This window comes from Vicia villosa, unplaced genomic scaffold, assembly GCF_029867415.1.
Source record: "Vicia villosa cultivar HV-30 ecotype Madison, WI unplaced genomic scaffold, Vvil1.0 ctg.001791F_1_1, whole genome shotgun sequence".
NCBI classification, from domain to species: Eukaryota; Viridiplantae; Streptophyta; class Magnoliopsida; order Fabales; family Fabaceae; genus Vicia; species Vicia villosa.
In genome coordinates this window covers 40,565-63,391 of record NW_026705728.1, presented here as the reverse complement: position 1 = coordinate 63,391, position 22,827 = coordinate 40,565, and the positions used below count along the sequence as shown (strand labels likewise).

Sequence of the window (22,827 nt, the reverse complement as noted above, 5' to 3'; positions counted from 1 at the left end):
ATTCCTCATCAACCAAATTGTCCAATCTGTCGATATCCAAATTACGGCAACAGTTAATCTTTTCAATTTGGACTTCACCTTCTCACAATTGTCAAACAAATCCACAAACTCCCCAAAAATCAATTCTAATGAATTACCTATCCAATCATAAACCTTTCTCCATATTCAGTCCGAATACAAACAAAGCTCGAAAAGATGTTGAATAGTTTCTTTGTCCGAGTTGCAAAAAACACAGTTCAACTCCCTGCGATCTGTCAAAATATTCCTCCTACACAATTGGTCCTTGGTTGGAATCCTCTTAAGAAATAACCTCCACCCAAGAAATAACAGATTCCACGGAATTTAAACCTCCCATAATGATTGATAGCCTTCAGTACATTAACAGGAATTGAAGAAACCAAATTGAACTTACATAAGAGGTTAAAACAGGAGCTAACCATAAAGGAGCCTTCCGAACCCTGCTGCCAAACATAGATGTCCTTGACGTTCTGCTCCAAGGTGTAATCCTGCACCAGACCGGAGAATTTCGCCCATAAAACTGGATCCACCTCACCATAATTATTGACTGTATCCTCTAGCTGCCAAGACCAACCGAAATCATCCCAACTTCCAGCATCCGCAATGCATCTGTTCGGGCAGATCGCCAAACGAAAAATGTCGAGGAAAGCGTTTTTCAAGGATTGATTTCCTAACCACTTTGAATGCTAGAAAGCAGTATCGAGACCATTATTAACATTGCAAAAGACCGCACCCGAGAACCTATTATCGGCCGAGTCAAGGTTGCTATCCGATAAAATTAGATCCCTCCACCATATGGAATCCCTCTTAGACAACACAATTTTGTCCCTGATCAAGACTTTTGTCTTGTAATTCCTGTACCTATTCCTTAAAAAATTGCTCCAAACCGCCTCTTTTTCGTTCAGGAACCTCCACTTCCATTTATTCAAAAGCACCTTGTTTAGAACTTCGATATCCTTAACACCGAGACCTCCTTTCTCGCGCGAAGTACACACATTAGATCAACTCACCCAATGGACTGTTCTTTTTAGCTCGCTACCATGCCATAAAAGATTACATTGAATACTCCAAATCTCATTATGCACTTTGGAATAAGCTTTACAAAATGATAGAGAATAAATAGGTAATGCATTCAGAACCGAATTAATCATAACCATATGACCTGCAAAAGAAAGATTTCTACCCTTCCAAACGGCCAACCTTCTCTTCAAATTAGAAACTAAATCCTTCCACATAGCATGTTTCCTACGACTATCCCCTACCTTAACACTAAGAAACTGGAAATGGAGATTATCAACACTACATGACAGAAACCCCGATGTTGTGCAGTGTAGGAAAATCTATCGTTACGATATTTATCTAAGGAGGATCGATTTAGTTGAGATGTGTGCAGTGTAGGAAAATAAAGGGATAAAATAAATCCATATAAAAGACAGGCTCAAATTTAATTCTCATTTATCAAACAATGTTCCCGTTGTATCCAGATAGAACTACTTATGGGGCAATATTTTCTACTTATAGAAAGGAACAATTTAATAGGAACTTGTGGCTTTCGCGTACTAAGAACCGAGTATACTCTTTAATCCAATCCTTTTATTATCACTTATAAAAGGTGCTTCAAACCTTAAAGTAGCAAACCTATTTTTAAGAAATTAATTACTTAACTTAGTAAAAAAGTGATTTTAACCTGGAAAGATTAACTTTAAAGAGATTCTTGGCTTTAGGCCAAGAATCAGATTTCAAATCTATAAACGCGTCCGTAAACAGCTTTAAATTTGTTTCCTAAACATGTTAAAAATCCCTAATCAACTAGACAAAACGCTTTCTCCCTTTTTGTTTAGTCAAAAACTAATCATGTTTAATCTTTGGAATGGGCGGCTTTTGATCTTACCCATGGAAAAGTTAAGTGCAGAAAACTTGAATTAAAAGTTAAAACATCCCCAACAGTGTTTCTATAAATACAACATTTGGAACACTACCATTACAATGATCCTTACATTCTAACCTTTAAAGGTTTAGCCAGACATGGAAATAAAGATAAACATATAAAAGCGGTTCGACATGGTAATAAAAGCAAGGCAGGAAATAAAGTAATGTAAAGCAATGTAAAGCTAGGCGATTAAATAAAGTAAAACATGTAAAGAAAATAAAGGCAAGCAAGAAGATAAATTAAGTAAAGCGAGTGCAAGACAAAAAGCGATTAAATAAAAGTAAGACGGAAATAAAGAACCTGCTCCAAACAGAGTCCTTAAATCTGGTACTTGAAAGTAAATTGCACCAGAATGTAAAGAGTAAAGATCCACTCCATTTCTTAAACTCCATTTCCTTTCAATTACTATAGTTTTGTGTGTATATTACACGTATTTCTAAGACATGTGACACATATTTACTATTTATTTACTTTTATACACACAAAACTATAGTAATGGACCCTCCATTTCTTTTTACGAAATGGAGTGGATCCTTACTCGAATGTAAATGGCAGAAAAATAAATAACTTCAAAGTAAATGATCCAAACTCGATACAAGAACAATTGCCATAACCCCCCGATGTGAAGGATCATAGCTTTAAAATGGTGAAGTATATGGCTTAGATTGTACTGAGCTTAGATCATTGCCAAATGAAACGAAAACTCCAATTTATAGAGGAGTTGAGAAGCGTTCTTATATAGGAGTTCCCTCCAACTTCTTTTGAGCAGGAAATAAAACATGAAGTCCGCAACCTACGTAGGATCATTCACTTTTGAGCGGGAAACAAAACATAAGTGCACTCCCATTTTTTTGAATTAAAGTATTTAATTTTTAGATTTTTAGGATCATTCACTTATATTCATCGGTCTCCCTACGTAGAGTATGCTTAAGATGGTGCCGACTTCTTGAAATAAACTACTTAAGGAATCATTAGGGGTGAGATTCTAAAGCTAAGGCATAAAAACTATCAAAATCAATCTCTATAATTAAGAGACTTATAGTGTAACCACGATATCAGTATTTCAGGATATTTTTCACGTCTCTATAACATGTCCCAAGTTCATCTAATAGCCCATAAATTCAAAATAAATATTGTTTCTTTGTTTAAAATTTTTCGGTATGGCTAAAGAAAATGGAAGAATTTTTAATAGACAACAAAAATCAGGCATAAAGAGTTGACAGTACATGTAATGACTCGATTTACTAACTATGAAACATAAAAAAAAATACTAAAAGGTTGTAAATGTAACTAGCAAGCAGGAAATCTAATCTAGAAAACAAGAAAAAGGTAAAGCTTATGACCCACACTTAAACCAAACATTGTCCTCAATGTTTTAGTAAAAGTGGGAAAAGTAATAAGAACCTGATCAATGCCTGCCCTAGTAGTTTCCTGCATGCAACTTATAGGTGTCTAGCAATCGATATCTTTATTTTCTACAAACTTAAACAAAACAAAAATATTAAATTAAAAATCCTATGGGTTGCCTCCCACGCAGCGCCTCTTTTAATGTTGGTAGCTCAACGGCTCAATCTTCGGTTTCTATGGCCACTTATCACGCCATCTTTCATTTCCCTCACCTTTTCTTTTCTTCCTTCTGTAGGGTGTTTCAGACTTCTGAGCTTGTGGGGTGGTTCTAGATCTGTTAGCTTCTCAGGTTTGGGTTTAGTTCTTTCATCTACCACCTCAAAGGTTGATATTCCCCTCTTGACACAAATGACTTCCCTAGTTTTATGATCCTTTGTATTTCTCTTTTTATGTAATACTCCAGAGAAAAGTACATTAGTGTGGATATTTTCAAATACCAAAACATACCTTTTGGTTTGGGAGTATACCTTAGCTTCCATAAAACTTTTTGGGAGAAGAATAAGTGGGTTGTAGGGAGGAGGAACATAAGGTGCTTCCTTCTCCACCTCTTCGACGACCTCCCTTTCGGGTGGTGCCGGTGGATTTTTCTCAATCTCTACTCTTTTCTCATCATAAATTTCCTCGACTTCATTATCACTATATTCAAGGCTTTAAATTTGTTTTTCATTACTGGTTGTTACAACATTCACATGCTCCTCAAGGGAGGCTCCTAGAGGTGTTTGTGCAAGCAGGGAGATTTGAGCCTCCAATGCCTTGTTGTGAGTCAGTAGGGACTCGACCATATTGTTTAACTACCTAAGGTTTTCATTAGTTTGGAGAGTTTGTTTTCTAAACTCTTCATTTTGGATAATTTGTGTCGCTACAAAGCGATCCATCTTGGATTTTATCCTAGAGAGAGTTAGCGTCTCAAGGAGATCCTCCATTGTTATTTTGAGGTCAGATTTATGAGCACCTTGTAGTTGCTCAAATTACAGGGTCTGACAATTGTAGAGAAAATGCTGGTGTTACATAGTAATAGAGAAAAAAGTGCCTTAGTCTATACGGTGTAACAACAGGATACAGAATTTTGACATAGTTGGTCCCCGGCAACGGCGCGAAAAACATGATGAGTCTGTTTATAGAGTCTAAAATATGACTCCAAGTGCACAGCCTGTCGAAGTAATATAAAAGATTATCTAACCACAGAGACCAACAGTTAAATCCATCGTTACAGATTGTTACGGTGTTTATCTAAGGTGGTTCGATTATTTGAGATGTGTGCAGTGCAGGAAAATAAAGGGATAAAATAAATGCAGATAAAAGACATGCTCGAATGTAATTCTCATTTACCAAACAATGTTCCTGTTGTATCCATATAGAACTACTTGTGGGGCAATATTTCCTACTTATAGAAGGGAACAATTTAACAGGAACTTGTCTCTTTCGCGTACTATGAACCGAGTTTACTCTTTAATCAAATTCTTTTATTGTCACTTATAAAAGGTTCTTTAAACCTTAAAGTAGCAAACCTATTTTTAAGAAATTAATTACTTAACTTAGTAAAAAAATGACTTTAACCTGGAAAGATTAACTTAAAGAGATTCTTGGCTTTAGGCCAAGAATCAGATTTCAAATTTATAAACGCGTCCGTAAAGAGTTTTAAAATTGTTTTCTAAACATGTTAAAAATCCCTAATCAACTAGAAAGAACGCTTTCGCCCTTTTTGTTTAGTCAAAAACTAATTAAGTTTAATCTTTAGAATGGGCGGCTTTCGATCTTACCCATGGAAAAGTTAAGTACAGAAAACTTGAATTAAAAGTTAAAATAACCCCAATAGTTTTTTTATAAATACAACATTTGAAACACTACCATGACAATGATCCTTACATTCTTACCTTTAAAGGTTTAGCCATACATGGAAATAAAGATAAACATATAAAAGCGGTTGGACATGGTAATAAAAGCAAGGCAGGAAATAAAGTAATGTAAAGCAAGGCGATTAAATAAAGTAAAGCATGTAAAGAAAATAAAGGCAAGCAAGTAGATAAATTAAGTAAAGCGAGTGGAAGACAATAAGCGATTAAATAAAAGTAAGACTGAAATAAAGAACTTGCTCCAAACGGAGTCTTTAAATCTGGTACAATGGAAAGTAAATTGCAACAAAATGTAAATGGTAGAAAAATAAATAACTTCAAAGTAAATGATCCAAACTCGATACAAGAACAATTTCCATAACCCCCCGATGTGAAGGATTATATTCCAAATGGTGAAGTATATGGCTTAGATTGTACTGAGCTTGGATCATTGCCAAATGAAACAAAAATTCCTATTTATAGAGAAGTTGAGAAGCGTGCTTTTTCATGAGGGTCCTCCAACTTCTTTTGAGCGGGAAAAACAACGTGAAGTCGGCGCTTGTGGCCTTTGAAAATTGAGAAAATCGTGGGATCGTGGCAGTTTGAGGGTCATTTAAGCTCGGCGCCCGCAACCTTCATATTTTTCATGGTTGTAGATCTCTGCATTAGCTTTCCAACGCTTCGAACGGGGCGTCATTCTGATTTACGGTTCAGGAGTTATAGTCAAAACATGTATTAATTAAGTCAAATAAATGATGTATTTGCGTGTCATCAAATACTCCCACACTTGAACCTTTGCTTGTCCTCCAGCAAAAAAAAAAAGAACTAAACAGTGTCATTAAAATAATTATTCCGGGTCTAACGACTTTATTTTGAACAAGGTCACATCAACAGATAGTATATCACAGAAACAAGGGTATCGTAATAACACATTCCATATTTTTGTGGTCTTGAGTCTTTCTCTTACACAAACTAATCTGCATCATGTTAATATGCCAAATTCTAGTTTACTCGTCCCACTTTCTATCCTTTTTCATTCAGATGCAATCACATTAAGCCTATTATCCGTACACACTCATAGTAAGGCGATCAGTTAGTGAATATGATCATTTTTGCATAGGGTTCTGGTACATAAGTCTGGTAACCCTTTTTATTTATCCAATTGCAGTTGCGAGGGATTGGACCGTAATCCGCCCTACCAATTTCAACACCCGATACCTCTGAACCAACTAACAATGGGTTATTTTATTTTATTTTATTTTTGTTAGGTTCCACGACTGTTGGATTAAATGACCGGGAGAGGGTCACCTAACTTAATAAGTGCACTCCCTTTTTTTGAATTAAAGTATTTAATTTTTAGATTTTTAGGATCATTCACTTATATTCATCGGTGTCCCTACGTAGAGTATGCTTAAGATGGTGCTGACTGCTTGAAATAAACTACTTAAGGAATTATTAGGGGTAAGATTCAAAGGCTAAGGCATAAAAACTATCAAAATCAATCTCTATAATTAAGAGACTTATAGTGTTACCACGATATCAGTATTTCAGGATATTTTTCATGTTTCTATAACATGTCCCAAGTTCGCCTAATAGCCCATAAATTCAAAATAAACACTTTTTCTTTGTTCAAAATTTTTCAGTATGGCTCAAGAAAATTGAAGAATTTTTAATAGACAACAAAAAACAGGCATAAAGACTTGACAGTACATGTAATGACTCGATTTACTAACTAAGAAACATAAAAAAAATACTAAAAGGTTGTAAATGTAACTAGCAAGCAGGAAATCTAATCTAGAAAACAAGAAAAAGGTAAAGTTCCTCTCGCACACTTAAACCAAACATTATCCTCAATGTTTTAGTTAAAGTGGGAAAAGGAATAAGAACTTGATCAATGCCTGCCCTAGTAGTTTCCTGCATGCAGCTGATAGGTGTCAAGCAATCGATATCTTTATTTTCTAAAAACTTAAACAAAAGAAAAAATATTAAATTAAAAAACCTGTGGGTTGCCTCCCACGCAGCACTTCTTTTAATGTTGGTAGCTCAACGGCTCAATCTTCGGTTTCCATGGCCAGTTATCACGCCATCTTTCATATCCCTCACCTTTTCTTTTCTTCCTTCTGTATGGTGTTTCAGACTTCTGAGCTTGTGGGGTGGTTCTAGATCTGTTAGCTTCTCAGGTTTGGGTTTATTTCTTTCATCTACCACCTCAAAGGTTAATATTCCTCTCTTGACACTAATGACTTCCCTAGTTTCGTGATCCTTTGATTTTTTTCTTTTTATGTAATACTCCAGACAAAAGTACATTAGTGTGGATATTTTCCAAAACCACAACATACCTTTTGGTTTGGGAGTCTACCTTAGTTTCCACAAAACTTTTCGGGAGAAGAATAGGTGGGTTGTAGTGAGGAGGAACATAAGGTGCTTCCTTCTCCACCTCTTCGACGACCTCCCTTTCGGGTGGTGCTGGTGGATTTTTCTCAATCTCTACTATTTTCTCATCATAAATTTCCCCAACCTCGTTATCACTCTATTCAAGGCTTTAAATTTGTTTTTCACTACTGGTTGTTACAACATTCACATGCTCCTCAAGGGAGGGTCCTAGAGGTGTTTGTGGAAGTAGGGAGATTTGAGCCTCCAATGCCTTGTTGTGAGTCAGTAGGGACTCGACCATAGTGTTTAACTGCTTAAGGTTTACATTAGTTTGGAGATTTTGTCTTCTAAACTCTTCAATTTGGAAAGTTTCTGTCGCTACAAAGCGATCCATCTTGGATTTTATCCTAGAGAGAGTTAGCGTTTCAAGGAGATCCTCCAATGTTATTTCGAGGTCGTATTTATGAGCACCTTGTGTTGCTCAAAATACTGGGAGTAACAGTTGTAGAGAAAATGTTGGTGATACATAGTAATAGAGAAAAATTGCTTTAGTCTATACAGTGTAATAACAGGGTACAAAATTTTGACATAGTTGGTCCCCGGCAACAGCGCCAAAAACATAATGGGTCTGTTTAAAGAGTCTAAAATATGACTGCAAGTGCACAGCCTATCGAAGTAATATAAAAGATTATCGATCCACAGAGACCAACAGTCAAATCCATCGTTACAGATTGTTATGGTGTTTATCTAAGGCGGATCGATTATTTGAAATGTGTGCAGTGCAGGAAAATAAAGGGATAAAATAAATGCAGATAAAAGACATGTTCGAATGTAATTCTCATTTATCAAACAATGTTCCCGTTGTATCCATTTAGAACTATTTATGGAGCAATATTTTCTACTTATAGAAGGGAACAATTTAACATGAACTTGTCTCTTTCGTGTACTAAGAACCGAGTTTACTCTTTAATCAAATCCTTTTATTGTCACTTATAAAAGGTGCTTCAAACCTTAAAGTAGCAAACCTATTTTTAAGAAATTAATTACTTAACTTAGTAAAAAAGTGATTTTAACCTGGAAACAAAACGTGAAGTCCACGCCCGCGGCCTTTGAAAATTGAGAAGATCGTGGGATCGTGGCAGTTTGAGGGTCAGTTAAGCTCGGCGCCCGCGGCCCCTTATTCAGTGTCTGCGGACATCATATTTTTCACGGTTGTAGATCTCTGCGTTAGCTTTCCAAAGCTTCGAACGGGGCGTCATTCTTATTTACGGTTCAGGAGTTATGGTCAAAACAGTCGAACAACGTATCTTGTGTAAATTGCTCCATTTCTTTCATTTCTTTTGTCTGTTTTGCTTCGTTTTTTGCATATGCCTCTAAAATGACTAAGTACCTGGAAATAAACTAAATACCAACATAATAGTATTATGCAAATGCAATTCAAGACAACTAAAAAACATGTATTAATTAAATCAAATAAACGATGTATTTGCGTGTCATCAGCTATCTTTACCTTTTGTTTAGCCCGTACAATTTTATAATCTACGTTTCTATATAATTAATTTTATGTGCATGTGTTATATAAAAGAAGTCCTATTTTTTTAATAAGTATTTAAAAACATATAAAATATATAAATAACTTGTAAATGTTAATCAAAATTAGACAACTAAACATCATAACAAAACAAAAAAAGTGGACAAACATTTGGACGCTAGTACTAATAACAAAACAAAGAAATATCCATTTATTGATTTGCATCACATAATTTAAGTAACACTCTTCAACCGATCACACATAGAAACGAAAACAAAAAGCCAATATGCATATGCAACCACAATATTACAAACGTCACACTTATTAATTATAAAGATGAACCCTTAAGCCAACACCATCCATTAACTCATTCCACCTTATTTCTTACTTTCTTTATGACTTGGAAAGATGAGCATCAATATCTCTAATGCATTTGTTAAGGTACTCCATCCATCCATTTGGAGGCTCAATATCCTCATTGATTTTCTCATATTCAAGAGTACATCTAACAACAGCAGTACCATCAGCTTTATCAGTTACTTCAAGGATGAGCTTAAAGATCTTATAGTGATTATCAATATTTCCACCAAAAACCTTCCAAGTGATTTTTTTGTTCTGTTCATCAACTTCTTCAATACTCTCGTGACATGTCTGTACCTCACCATCTATTGTGATATCAAGAAAAATAAAAAATAAAGGTTAAATATAAAAAACCCTCAGTAATATGGGCGAAATTTGTTTCTTATTGTAAATATATATTTTTTCAAATACGCTCTTGAAATATAAAAATACTATATATTTTGTCCTTAAATGTAAAGTTTACCCTTGTAATATTTTTTTGTTTGATTTCTCTTCAAATTTGATATTTAAATTGCACGCTTAGAAGGTAACCAAAACAAAAAAAATATTATAGAAAAAACTAAAAAAAAATTTACAATAAATAAAGCGAATTTCGCCTGTATTACAGGATGAAAACTAATACTAACCCAAAAAATAATTACACATAAGAATTATAGAAAACAACTCTTCTAATGATATTTTCAACACATATATAAACAAGATGATTTGGTGAATTAGAAACACAGTTACCTATGACAATTGTCCAGTGTTTAACCGAATCAGTGTGATGCCAGTCTTCACCTTCATGCAGTTTGGTATGATGAATTCTTTCACAAACGTTTTGTGCTTCGTGAAGTTTGGTTGTGAATAGTTTGAAGAACTTTTCAGCGGGTGTTATGATACCAAGTTCAGTACTAAGCTTACCAGCTAGAACCATTTTTGGAAAAATAAAACTAAGAGATGAAAGAGAAGAAATAAAGGATGATGTGAGAAAAGTATATGCAACCCCATGCCTTAAATAGAAGAAATTAGTCCATTGTATACCTCTTTCCGCCCCTAAAATTATACAATTGATGTTTTCTTATTCCTAACTATATTAAGTGTAATATCAATGGAGATTCAAGAAAATAATATTAATCTTTTTATCTTCTTACAAACTGAATTGCACATATTTTTAACTTAAAGTTAATATAATAAGGATCATTCGTGTATTTTTGAATGTCAATATTGTTCGTTAATTAAATTAAAAAGTAATTTATACACAACTTTGTAAAGAAAAAATCATCGGGAGATAAATTAGTGTTTTTTTTTTATTCTCTACGTTTTAAAATAATTGTCACATTTAAAAAAAATTGTCCAAAAATACTTGTCATTTTAAATTATCAAGACAATTTTATATTTAATCTTCCAATTATACTCTCTAATAAATACTTTTAATTTATTGTTTTCTCAAAATTAATGTTAATTTTAATATATCAATAGTTAATCAAGATAATATAATAAAGATATTATTCTCTTTTATTTATTACTGTCTTTTAATCTGTGTGAAATAACTAAATGTGACAAATAATATGGATCAGAGGTAGTATAATATATGTTCAGTTTGACTTGTGTTTTAGAAATTCTTTTGAGAGATTATTGAAACGTATCCAATTATCTTATTCTCTGTCTATTTGATGAGTTAGGTATTTTATCTTACCCTCCGTTAATTTTTCTTTTTTAAATTAAATAATTATTGAATAAAATAAAAGAAAATAGATAACATTATTGATTAAACAAAAATAGAAGCAACGAATTAAAATATGCAGCACGTGGTAGATGCATGTTCTCAATGTCATGCCATCTAATCTAACCCGGGCTACATCATTAATTATTTTATTTTATATTTCTTTTACTTATTTAAGTGGTCATTTCAATTTTCAATTTTCTTTTGTTTTTAATATATATATATATATATATATATATATATATATATATTGATCGTACCCTGATCAGAAGAATCGTCAAGGCGGCAGAATCTGGTTTGAAGAGCAAGATGGGGGGTACCTACAAGGTCCTCCGATGCTAAAGTCAGTAGCTATCAGAGAATGAAGGTTTAGAGAGTGAAGAATATGATACCTGACCCTCTAGTGAAAGAGGGTATTTATAGCCCCTAGCGCTGGGCCAAGGTTTCCTAATTGGGCCAAATCCAGTTGGAGGCCCACGTGCTAGGAAACTTCCAGAACACCCTTGTGCTAGGGTTGAGTCAGCAGGTGACCCACGTCCTGGGTGAGCGTGGCGTAGGATCCGGAGGAGGTTGACCGGATCCTTCGCTGAAGCGTGACGCGTGGTCTTCGTGCTTGGGCAGACTGTAATGACTACCAAGTAAATGGGCCCAAATGCTTTGGGCCTGCTCGGCTAGAAGGAGGAGCTGGGCCTACTCGGCCCAGTCCAGAACAGGAGCCCCCAAGTCGTTAGTCTTTGTGAGAGTGATGACTTTAACCAAGAGGCTGGCCGAGCACGGGTACGGACGTTTGTCGTCAACTAGGCTCTCCTCGGACGCTTGGGTTCGCGGGGAGAGGAGTTGCTGCTTGGAGGCAAGACCGAAGAGGTGACCGGCTCGCGTTCTCGGGGACCGGCCGGGGAGACGACTGTCCCTTTTGTTTCCACTTGACACGTTTCGGTTGCCCCTTGTCAGAGTTTGACTGACAGGTGGCGACTGTTGAGACTGCCATTATTGTAGCGCCGTTTCGGAATAAGTACCGGCTGCGCCGTTTGGGTTTTCCAAGACACTTTAATGACACTTGGCGCTTTCCCATGCTTGGAGCCGCCTTGAGGGTGCAGTCAATGATTGCGCCTCCTAGGCTGCCTAGGCCATCATGACACCCTTTGGCCTCCTTCTTCTATATAAAGAGCGAGAAGATCATTCATTTATCACTTAGCATTTTGAAAACTTCCAAGACTCGCTCTGAGCTCTCTTCTTCGTCTCGTGCATCTCTCCTCCGCTCTCTCAAGTAAGTTCCCCGTCTTCTCCTTTATATCTATTTAAGATTTATGTTCTAGTTTGAGTGTAGCGAGCAAGATTTAAGAGTACAGCGAGCAAGGTTGATGAGTGTGCCGAGTAGATTTAGGAAATTGTTATTCTTTCATATGCGTTTGCTGAGTGAAACAAGAATAGGCCGAGCGAAGACAGTTGAATGAGATATCCATCCTTTGAATTAGAAGGGGATAGTTTAAATGCGACGAGCGAAAGAGGTTGCGTGTCTCGATTAGGGTATGTGTTTGCCGACCATCGTTGGGGGTGGTCACCTTATCTCGCGAGCACCTTTTTCTAACGTAGTTCGATGGTAGTTGGTCAGATCTGATGGACCTAGGAGGGTGCGTCGTGGATGTTGGTCGTAGGCAGGAGTCTTTCCTGTCGCACGCTCGCGAAATGATGAACAGAGTCGCCACCAATATATTTATCCCAAAGAGGGAAAGGAATATCGGAAAACCTAGAATAAGGATAAGAGAAGGTCTTGCGACCAGAGATAGGGTACGGGAGTCGGTTACGCGAGGGGAAGGTGCTAGCACCCCTCACGCCCATCGTACTCGATGGTATCCACCTATGTTTGTTGCTATCTAAAGGGTGTATGCTATAAGTCTAAAGCTTAATTACTAAGGAAATGCATGCAAATGAAAGAAAAGAAACACGGGGAAAAAAAAGGTTTATAAATAATTGTGCTCGCTTAGGCCCCGCGACCTAATGCCTACGTATCCTTTTCAGAAATCAGAGCGCCGTAGTTCGGTTCTTTAGTTTTTGTTTGTTTTTGTGTTTTTTAATTGAACAGTTGCATTCACACTCCGCTGCTCGACCTCTGGAGTCTTAAGCTGGGAATGGAGCGGAAATAACGTGCTCTTAAGCGCCTCGGAGGCAAAAGAAAAAAGAAGAATATGGTTTGTGTCTTTTAATGGGAATGTCCCTTTTTATGGAGTTTTGATCATTGTTAGATGTTTTAGATGAATTGTTGGTATATTTTAGGGGAATCAGTCAAGCATTTGTTAAATGTTTTAAAGTTGAAAGGAAAAGAAACTAGCCTAAGTAAAAACTAGCCTAATATGAAATGGGATTTCTACCTAATGTTATCATGGTTTCTACCTAAAGGTTAGGAATAAAAGAAACATGAAGATTAAAGTCACAATTAGAAGTCAACAAGTAGGATACATGAAAATAGTACAAGAGCATGAAATAGAGAACAAGTCAAAATATAGCACAAAAGTGAATTAAAAGTACTATTATTTTTATTGATTTTTATGAAAGGGAATTGGACTACAAATCAAGTAAAAAGACTAAAAACAAATAGCCTAAAAACTAATATTTTTTTATGATTATTTTTATATGTCAAAAAATTGGATTAAAGTCTAAGGATGATAGTAGAAAAATTAGTGACTTTATTATTAAAAGAAGTGGGCAAAAAATCTAATATAATCTAAAATAACAATGTAAACAGGGGTGAGAATATTGAATTATTGGTGTGAATAGCAATTCAGGCGCAGGCCCAGGGAATTGGCCCACAGCACTGTTTATTGTTTGTTTTCAGAAATTGCCAAAAGAGCTTGGGCCCAAGAACGTTTTCGGTCCATCATTCAGATTCACTAATCCAGATTAAAACTTAAGTAAGCCGGATTATAGCTACCTAATTAACATTAAATCAACTTATTAACATCAAATTGGAAAATAAAAAAAGAATTGAAAATTAAAAGGGATTAGGGTTCTGCAGATGTAACCTTTGAACTCCCTCTCTCGACTCTCGTCTCTCTCTTTGCAAAAACGAGGCGCGGCGGCGATTCTGCTCTTCTTCTCCGATCAAACGGCGGTGACGGATAGCTCCGACTCTTTCAATCTTCTTCTCCGAGCTCGAATTTATGTTCCAATCTCTTTCGTCCCAATCGCGAACTCAGTTCTCTCCTCTCCAACTTGGAATAGTGACGGCGGCCACTCGAATCTTCCAACGAAGTTGCGGTGGTGATGTCGCGGGAGGGTGCGGTTTTGTGACGCCGAATCTTGAAGCGGATTGATGAAGAGTTGAAGGTTGCTGATATGGCGATGGAGATTGATGATTGATGTTGCGTTGTTGCGTTCTTGAGTATGGATGAAGGTGAGTTGAAGATGAATCAAGGAAGAAACCGTTTATTACTCTTTTCTGTTTTCTTTCACTCCGTTCTTCTTTGAATTTCCAGGTTGTCCTCGATGAAGATAGAGGAAGATTGAAGGTTAGGTGAAGAAGAATCGAGGTTTGAGGTATGAAGAGTGAGAGAGATTTGGTGAACGTTGCAGAGGTGGTGAAGAAGGAAGAGGGGCTGAGAGATGAAGATGGATGTGAAGTGGAGAGAGGATGAAGATGATGATGAAGATGAGAATCTGGAAAAGATGGAGAATGGTCGTTGATGCGTGAATGGAAGTTCTGGTTTTATAGAAGTGGAATAGCTTGTATCTGAGGTTAATGAGGTTAGTTACACTTCTCCTTTTTCTGTTGAAATCCGTTCAATAAATCTGTTAGATGTTAGGATTCTGTTAGCTTTCTGTTTGTTAGTTACAGGGTGGTTGTAGGTTATGGAAGTTAGTCACGAAACTGTTTTGTTATCTGTTTGTTGTGAACTAGTGTGATAGTTAAAAGCTGAATTAGGGAGTTAATAGTAAATACAAGCAGTTAGTGTTAGTATGCTAATAACCGTTAGTGTAAAGTTGGATGGAATAGTTACTCGGTTAATTATAGTCATGAATCAGAGGGTGGGTTATTGGTCACAAAACTGTTAGTTGAATATAGGATCAGGTTTACTCTTTTTTCTTTTTTCATGGTGAAAGCTGAACTGTTTGAACATGTGTTATGCAGGGCTGGGATGTGTTCGTGATGGTATAGATGTAGGGTATATTGATTTCTGTATTGGTTTGATGGGTTGGTATGTGTGTGTATTGATGTAGGGACTGATTTTTTTGTATGTATATGTATAGGTGAATGTTTGAATGTATGGATTGATATAACCTGTGTTTTTTCTTTGGTATAGCACTGTCGATTCTGAGCTTGTTTCTATGTATTATGCAGGCTCTTGATGGTATTGGTTTTTTTTACTGTGTGAACCAGAGTCGAGTTTGCCGCAAACCGAAGCTGAATTGACTCTCTGTTATGCAGGTTAATATAATTAAAGCCTAGCATCATGTGGACTTTGAAGAATGATCATGAGGTCCTGGAGTTGGTGTGATGCAAGCTTGAAGCAACTTTAGGAATATATTCATTGTAGCTTGCTCGACATTTATATGGTTCTCTGTATATTTTCCTTTGTGATGTAATTCATGAAATAGTAAGAAAGTGTAATGCCAATTAAGCCTGTCTTGAAAATGTAATGGCTTCTTTAACTTTGAGTTGGATACATTAGTTTGTCCTTCATCGTTTCAACCTTAAATATTCTCTTTGTAGCAATGGCATGACAGACAAGAATAAAATTCCAATATGACCTTGGTCAACAGCCGAAATGTCCTCGTTGATTTTGACCAAAAGTCAAAATCCTTATTGATGCTCCCTAAACCCCAAAATGCTCCTGCACACGGTTCTTTTCCATATTAAACATTGAAATCTTGTTCAGAACTTGCCACGTGTAATGAAATGAATTCAATCCTCAATTGAGGATCAAAGATCTCGATGAGCTTTGAGAAACAAGTTACGCCATGGTTATCTTTGGTTCACCTCTAAAATTCCATCTGACAACACAAGCACAGTGAAACGATACTTAATTACATCAATGAGATCTTCCATGTTAGGTGTAGACATTCAAATCATGTGGACTCTTGGAGCAACATGCTCCTTTTCCAATGATCCCAAGTTTATGTAATAAATGCATGGTATGTAGGAAGACCTAAATGAATGAGATTATAAGATGCATAAGCTGGTTCGAAATAAAAATTGGATGGGCAAATTTTGGGGTGCAACAGCTGCCCCTATTTAATGGTCTTAAACCTGAAAGTGAGATTGGCGCTAGCCTTTCGAGCATTCGAGGTAGAAGAAGATTAAATACCACGTGAACCTGAAAATTTGCCTGATGAGATAGGATCCACTGGGGAAAAGATGGTGTCACACCCACTGAGGAAAATTCTATCAATTATGGATGAACAAATTAACTCTGGGTTAGAAATGAAATGCACATCAACTCTGGGTTGAAAAAGAAAAGTAGGTCAACTCCGGGTGGAAGAATAAAGGGAAATCAGTATTAGTGGAACAAGACATGGGCATCAACTCTGGGTTGAGAAAGAAATAACCATCAATTCTGGGTTGAGTGGGAAAAGATAAAAGAAAACCATCAACTCTGGGTTGAGTGGGAAATAATCAATTCTGGATTGAATAAAGGATGACCGTCAACTCTGGGTTGAAGAATAAAGGAAAGTCAACTCTGGGTTGAATAAGAGGTAAACATCAATTCTGGATTGAGAATGAAAAAGGAAATCAATATTAATGGGCTGAGATATAGGCATCAACTCCGGGTTGAGCAAGGGTATCAACTCTGGGTTGAAGAAGAAAAGGAAGTCAACTCTGGGTTGAGAAAGAAAGAAGATCAACTCTGGGTTGAGAGAGAAAGAAGATCAACTCGGGGTTGAGAGAAAGAAAGAAGATCAACTCTGGGTTGAGAGAAAAATAAGATCAACTCTGGGTTGAGAGAAAGAAAGAAGATCAACTCTGGGTTGAGAGAAAGTAATTCAACTCTGGGTTGAAAGAGGGAAGATAGACAATTAGGAGTAACCGTCAACTATGGGTTGAGTGGGAAGGAGAAATAAGATCAACTCTGGGTTGAATAAAAGAAAAGATATCCTTCAACTCTGGGTTGAGAAAGGAACAAGAAAAAGATCAACTCTGGGTTGAATAAAAGAAGAGATAACCATCAACTCTGGGTCGAGAGGGAAAAGATAATTAACTCGGAGTTAAAAGATGAATGGAAAGTCAACTCTAGGTTGAACACAAAGACACTAACTCTGGATTGAAGAAAGATGAACATGACTGTCTTTGGGAGATGACACCACAATGGTAACTCTGATTGATCCAGTGGAATATCAATTGATTGCTTGTAGAGATCTCATCTGATGAGTAACTTGGCTTATGCTTCATATGCAAATGTTTGATTTATTTTATGCATTTCTGAAGACGCGATGCAATGATTTCTATATGCAGTGTACTGATTGATCAGGGTTTCCGTTTTGTGGGGAATAGATTAGGTGGGGTTCTGACACTCTGTTTGAGAATCAAGGTAGAGTGGATGCCCCTGATTTATTGATGATTGGATTATTGCGGGAGAAATGTCAACGAGAATGCAATGATATGCATGATGCATGCATGACTATGAATAGAATGATTTGTTTCCAAGGTACCAGGAGTAGATGGAGGAATCCTTGCAGGAAGGTTGTTGCTTGAAGGATAGCCCTTGTGAAGGTGAGGTGTTTGGCTTGGCTCCTCGACACTTGTCTTGATATCTGACACTTGCTTGCGGATGGAAGAAAGAATTGTCACTAGCTTGCCCCAGCTTGTATGACCTTTTGAGATAGAATTTTGACATGCTTGAATCATGGAGATGTGCAATGGTCTGCCCCAGTATCGATCATGGAATGGATGCCCCATATTGAAAGGAACTCTTCCACCAAATGGATGTCTGAGATATTTGCTAGCTGATGACCAACCTTTGCCTTTGTAAGATTACTCGATGAATTTCAATGTTGAACTTTCCTTGGTATCAAGTACTTACTTTCAAGTTTAGAGACAATTCTGTTTTGGAAAGATAATGAGAATGCAATGCACATGTTAATCCCAAAGAAAAGTTTTATTTGTCAAAATGTTATACTGATACTAACACAAATGACACAACAACATTAGGAGTCAGTTTGACATGATTTTACAGTTTGTATGCTTTCAGAACGAACCCTGCTTCAATTAGGACTTTTGAGGGTTGTAACGTGGCCGGGTTCACGGTTTGAGAAACAAAGGATAAAGGCTCAAGTTCTACTTAACCCACCCCTTCTTCGTGATGTTCTCCAGTCCTACGTTCAGTTAGTTTGCCACGAGTGTTCACCTTTCAGGAAGGATTGTAATGGATGAGGATCCTTTATGACTTTGATGGAGGTGGCAGTCACCCTTTGGTGCTTTTTGTTGATGGTCACAACAACTTGTCCCTTGGAGGATTTTTCTTTTGCTTTTGCCTTTTGCTTTCCCTAACTTTTGCCTGGACAAGAAATTTCTCTTGACTTTGGTTTTCGCAGTCCAGCGGGATATGCCCTAATTTTTTGCCTAAGTCATTTGCTTCAAAGCTTTTCTTTTCTTTTTTTTTTTGACTTAGCGGGCTATTGTTTCTTTTTTTCCCCCCTTTTCTTTTAATCATGATTCATAACTTTTTTCATTCTTTTTTGCCTCGTTCGGGAACAAGTTGTATGACTTTTATGATCGACTTGATGAAAAGGTTGTGACTGCCTTCTTCTTAGTGAATGAGAGACATCCATTGTGGATTGTGCTCTTCTTCTTTTGTTGTGAGAGACGGAATATGATTGATCCTCTGATGGAATACCTGAAAGTTGAGCGCTCGGTCGCACTAACTGAAGACTACCCTGCCCCTGGTTCAAATTGAGGGTTTTTTGTATTTTTTTTGAAAAGAAACTACTACTCCTTAGGCTCAAAGGGGTTGACGAAGGTTTCACTTCCTTATAACTCCGGTGTTTAGGAATGGAAACAATGCCTGTACATCGTCAGCAGGATCTTGTTCCAAAGGCATACAATTAGTGATTCATGTGTTTTTGATTTTCATCATTCTCCTTTTTTAGTTGCTTAAGACAAATGAGTGAAGTATCAATGAACATAATGACAAGAATGAAATGATTTGAGAAAAACATGTATATTGCATTATTTTTATTTATTCAAACAGAATGAGTTTCTTACAATGAATAGTACTTGATAACAACAAAAGTAATACAATTGAAAATACTAAAGAAATCTATACAATGGCAAGCTTGGCCTTATTCTAATGCAAATGAAATGTTCTCTGACAAACATAAAGTCTTCATGGTCTACTGGTGGAAGCTCCATTGTGAGGTGGCATGGGATTGTTGACCACATTAGGTGCCACAGGTGTGAATGTAATCTCCTTTGCATCAAGCAGATCCTGAACCTTGTCTTTGAGAACTCTGCACTCTTCAGTGGTGTGACCAGATCCTCCAGAGTGGAATTCACACTTGGCATTAATCTTGTAATTTGGAGGGAGAGGATCAGGAGGAGGCCTCGCTTCAGCTAATTGAATCAGTTTTTGATCAAGCAAGGCGGCGAGAAGTTGGCTATAGGTCATTGGTACACGGTCATACACCCTTTTAGGCCTATTCTGCCTCTGTTGACCTTGTCTCTGCTGATAACCTTGTTGTTGGAAACCTTGTTGTTGTTGTTGAACATATTGTTGATAAGGGACCCAAGGTTGTTGACCAACAGGTGCCACATAAGCTTGAGGAGCGGTAGCGGTTACTTGGTAATAAGGAGTTTGGTCTTGAGCAGAAACAACACTAGTTTCTCCTTCTTTCTTCTTGATGAAGTTACCCTGAGGTTTCTTGTACCCATATTGGTTTGCAGCAGCAGCAGTAGAAGGATTCTGGATCTTACCAATTTTCAAGCCATTCTCAATTCTTTCACCAATCCTGACTAGATCGGAGAAACCAGAAGAAACACTACCAACCATTCTCTCATAGTAATGTCCTTGAAGAGTGTTCATGAACATGTCAACCAGTTCGGATTCAGAAAGTGGTGGATTAACTTGAGCAGCCATTTCTCTCCACCTTTGGGCATATTCTTTGAATGTCTCATTGGTCTTTTGTGCTTGATTCTGAAGTTGCAACCTAGTCGGTGCCATGTCGATGTTGTATTGGTATTGCTTGAGAAAGGCATCATACAAATCCTTCCAAGATCGGATCCTATTACGCTCCAGATTCATATACCAGTTCAGAGATGCCCCAGACAAGCTATCTTGAAAGCAATGGATGAGCAATGGTTCATTGTGAATGTGAGAAGCCATCTTACGACAGTACATGATAATGTGGCTCTTCGGACAGCTTAAACCCTTGTACTTCTGAAAGTCGGGAGTCTTGAACTTGGGAGGAATAACCAGATTAGGAACTAGACACATATCCTCAGCATCCATCCCATATGCACTAAATCCTTCAATGGCTCGAATTCTTTCCTCAAGGATTTTGTACTTCTCAGCAGATTTCTCAACGGGTCAAGCTCTTTCAGCAGTTGGTATTGTTTGCATTTCTGGATTAGCAGAACGAGTACCACAGAAAGCAGGAATAGGAATCTCTGTTTGAGAAGGTGGCGCAGGGAATGGGAAGACGGGATCAGCCATAGTCATTGCTTCAGAAGTCACGGGTATAGTCCCACCTTGGTTTGGAGCTCCAAGGGTATCAACAGTCATGAAGTTGAATGGCATCCCAAGAGTAGCATTAGTCCTTGCTTGGAACTCAAATGGAGTAGAAGAAGGTGGAATGACCTCAAGTTGGCTAGCAGCAGCTTGGTTACCAACAACGGGAATCTCTTGTGTAGCAGGAACCCTTTCAGTTCGTAAGGCTTGGATAGCTTCCAGGATAGCATCGACCTTAGTTTTCATTTGATCCATCTCTTCTCTAATGGCAGCTTGATCTTGTTCGTAATTCTCCATGATTCTTCTTCTGTGAGCTCTTGTCAGATATCGGTGTGGAGGAATCGTCTTGACTGATCTGATGGAGAGGAAGAGTGGTAAGAGTCTTGGTAACCATGGATGCATATGCATGTATGCAAAATGTTAATGATGATGCAAATGTAGCAGGAATCAGGATCAAGGCCTCTTGGATAACAACTTCTCATGGTCAATAAGATATGGTCGAATCCTCCAGATTCAGAGGTTCGACGTTGCTTTCTGGATAAACAGCTTGTGCATAAGTCAAAGATGGTCGAACCCTCCAGATTCAGAGGTTCGACGTTGATTCTGATAGATAACTGATGTAGAACTTCTATATAAGTCAAATGTCCCAGGATCAAAGGTTCGACGCCTATTTGGAATACCAGAATATCAAGCACCAGGAGAATAGACCAAATAAAGGTCCGACCTCCACTATGAAGAAGCAATGGTACGTAGGAGCCAAGGTTTCCTGTCCCGCCCCAATCTCACGGGTACGAAGTCTAGACACGGACAAGTGGTCCCTAATGGTCACCAGGGTCTACAGTTCCCATGGGGTACAAAGTGTTTGAGGCAACAAGCGTGCCAGACACAGTGTTCCATGAAAGAACCTCGCCCAGTTGTGGTACCCCACATCAACTCGATCGTAGCAAGAGCTACGGGAGCCAACATGAGCATCCACGCTAATCCTAGGTGTCACTTGGCCTGGGTAGTGGGCCTTTTACCTCAAAAACCCCCCACCTGCAAAACAGAACAGAAGACCCCAAGGAACACAGAATATAATCCATACGCATGATGTGCAAACAGAAATAGACATGATATGCAAGCAGAAAATAAACATGCAAACATATATACAAGATATAGACATAAAGCAAGTAAACACCCAGTAAATAAAAAAACAAACGCAGGCTAGGATCGACTCACTAAGGATGGACCAGCAACAGGTCTAGCAACGTCCCCAGCAGAGTCGCCAGCTGTCGCACGCTCGCGAAATGATGAACAGAGTCGCCACCAATATATTTATCCCAAAGAGGGAAAGGAATATCGGAAAACCTAGAATAAGGATAAGAGAAGGTCTTGCGACCAGAGATAGGGTACGGGAGTCGGTTACGGGAGGGGAAGGTGCTAGCACCCCTCACGCCCATCGTACTCGATGGTATCCACCTATGTTTGTTGCTATCTAAAGGGTGTATGCTATAAGTCTAAAGCTTAATTACTAAGGAAATGCATGCAAATGAAAGAAAAGAAACACGGGGAAAAAAAAGGTTTATAAATAATTGTGCTCGCTTAGGCCCCGCGACCTAATGCCTACGTATCCTTTTCAGGAATCAGAGCGCCGTAGTTCGGCTCTTTAGTTTTTGTTTGTTTTTGTGTTTTTTAATTGAACAGTTGCATTCACACTCCGCTGCTCGACCTCTGGAGTCTTAAGCTGGGAATGGAGCGGAAATAACGTGCTCTTAAGCGCCTCGGAGGCAAAAGAAAAAAGAAGAATATGGTTTGTGTCTTTTAATGGGAATGTCCCTTTTTATGGAGTTTTGATCATTGTTAGATGTTTTAGATGAATTGTTGGTATATTTTAGGGGAATCAGTCAAGCATTTGTTAAGTGTTTTAAAGTTGAAAGGAAAAGAAACTAGCCTAAGTAAAAACTAGCCTAATATGAAATGGGATTTCTACCTAATGTTATCATGGTTTCTACCTAAAGGTTAGGAATAAAAGA

General features: G+C 37.6%; 1 protein-coding gene across 1 annotated transcript; it reads right to left on the bottom strand.

Annotated features, from left to right (window-relative positions):
- Positions 1–9,276: 9,276 nt before the first annotated feature.
- On the bottom strand, positions 9,277–10,427 carry LOC131636582 (MLP-like protein 28). Its single transcript, XM_058907191.1, has 2 exons — positions 10,181–10,427; positions 9,277–9,756 (listed from the first exon to the last, which is right to left on the bottom strand). Exons 1-2 carry the CDS (start codon positions 10,365–10,367, stop codon positions 9,485–9,487), a joined length of 459 nt encoding a protein of 152 aa, XP_058763174.1. The 5' UTR covers positions 10,368–10,427; the 3' UTR covers positions 9,277–9,484.
- Between the last annotated feature and the right edge of the window lie 12,400 nt (positions 10,428–22,827).

Bases quoted from the DNA above. Each gene is read 5' to 3' on its own strand.
- LOC131636582 (XM_058907191.1), bottom strand. From the start codon at position 10,367: ATGGTTCTAGCTGGTAAGCTTAGTACTGAACTTGGTATCATAACACCC. The intron at 9,757-10,180 runs GTAACTGTGTTT...ATATCACAATAG, and splicing joins ACACTGGACAATTGTCATAG to ATGGTGAGGTACAGACATGT.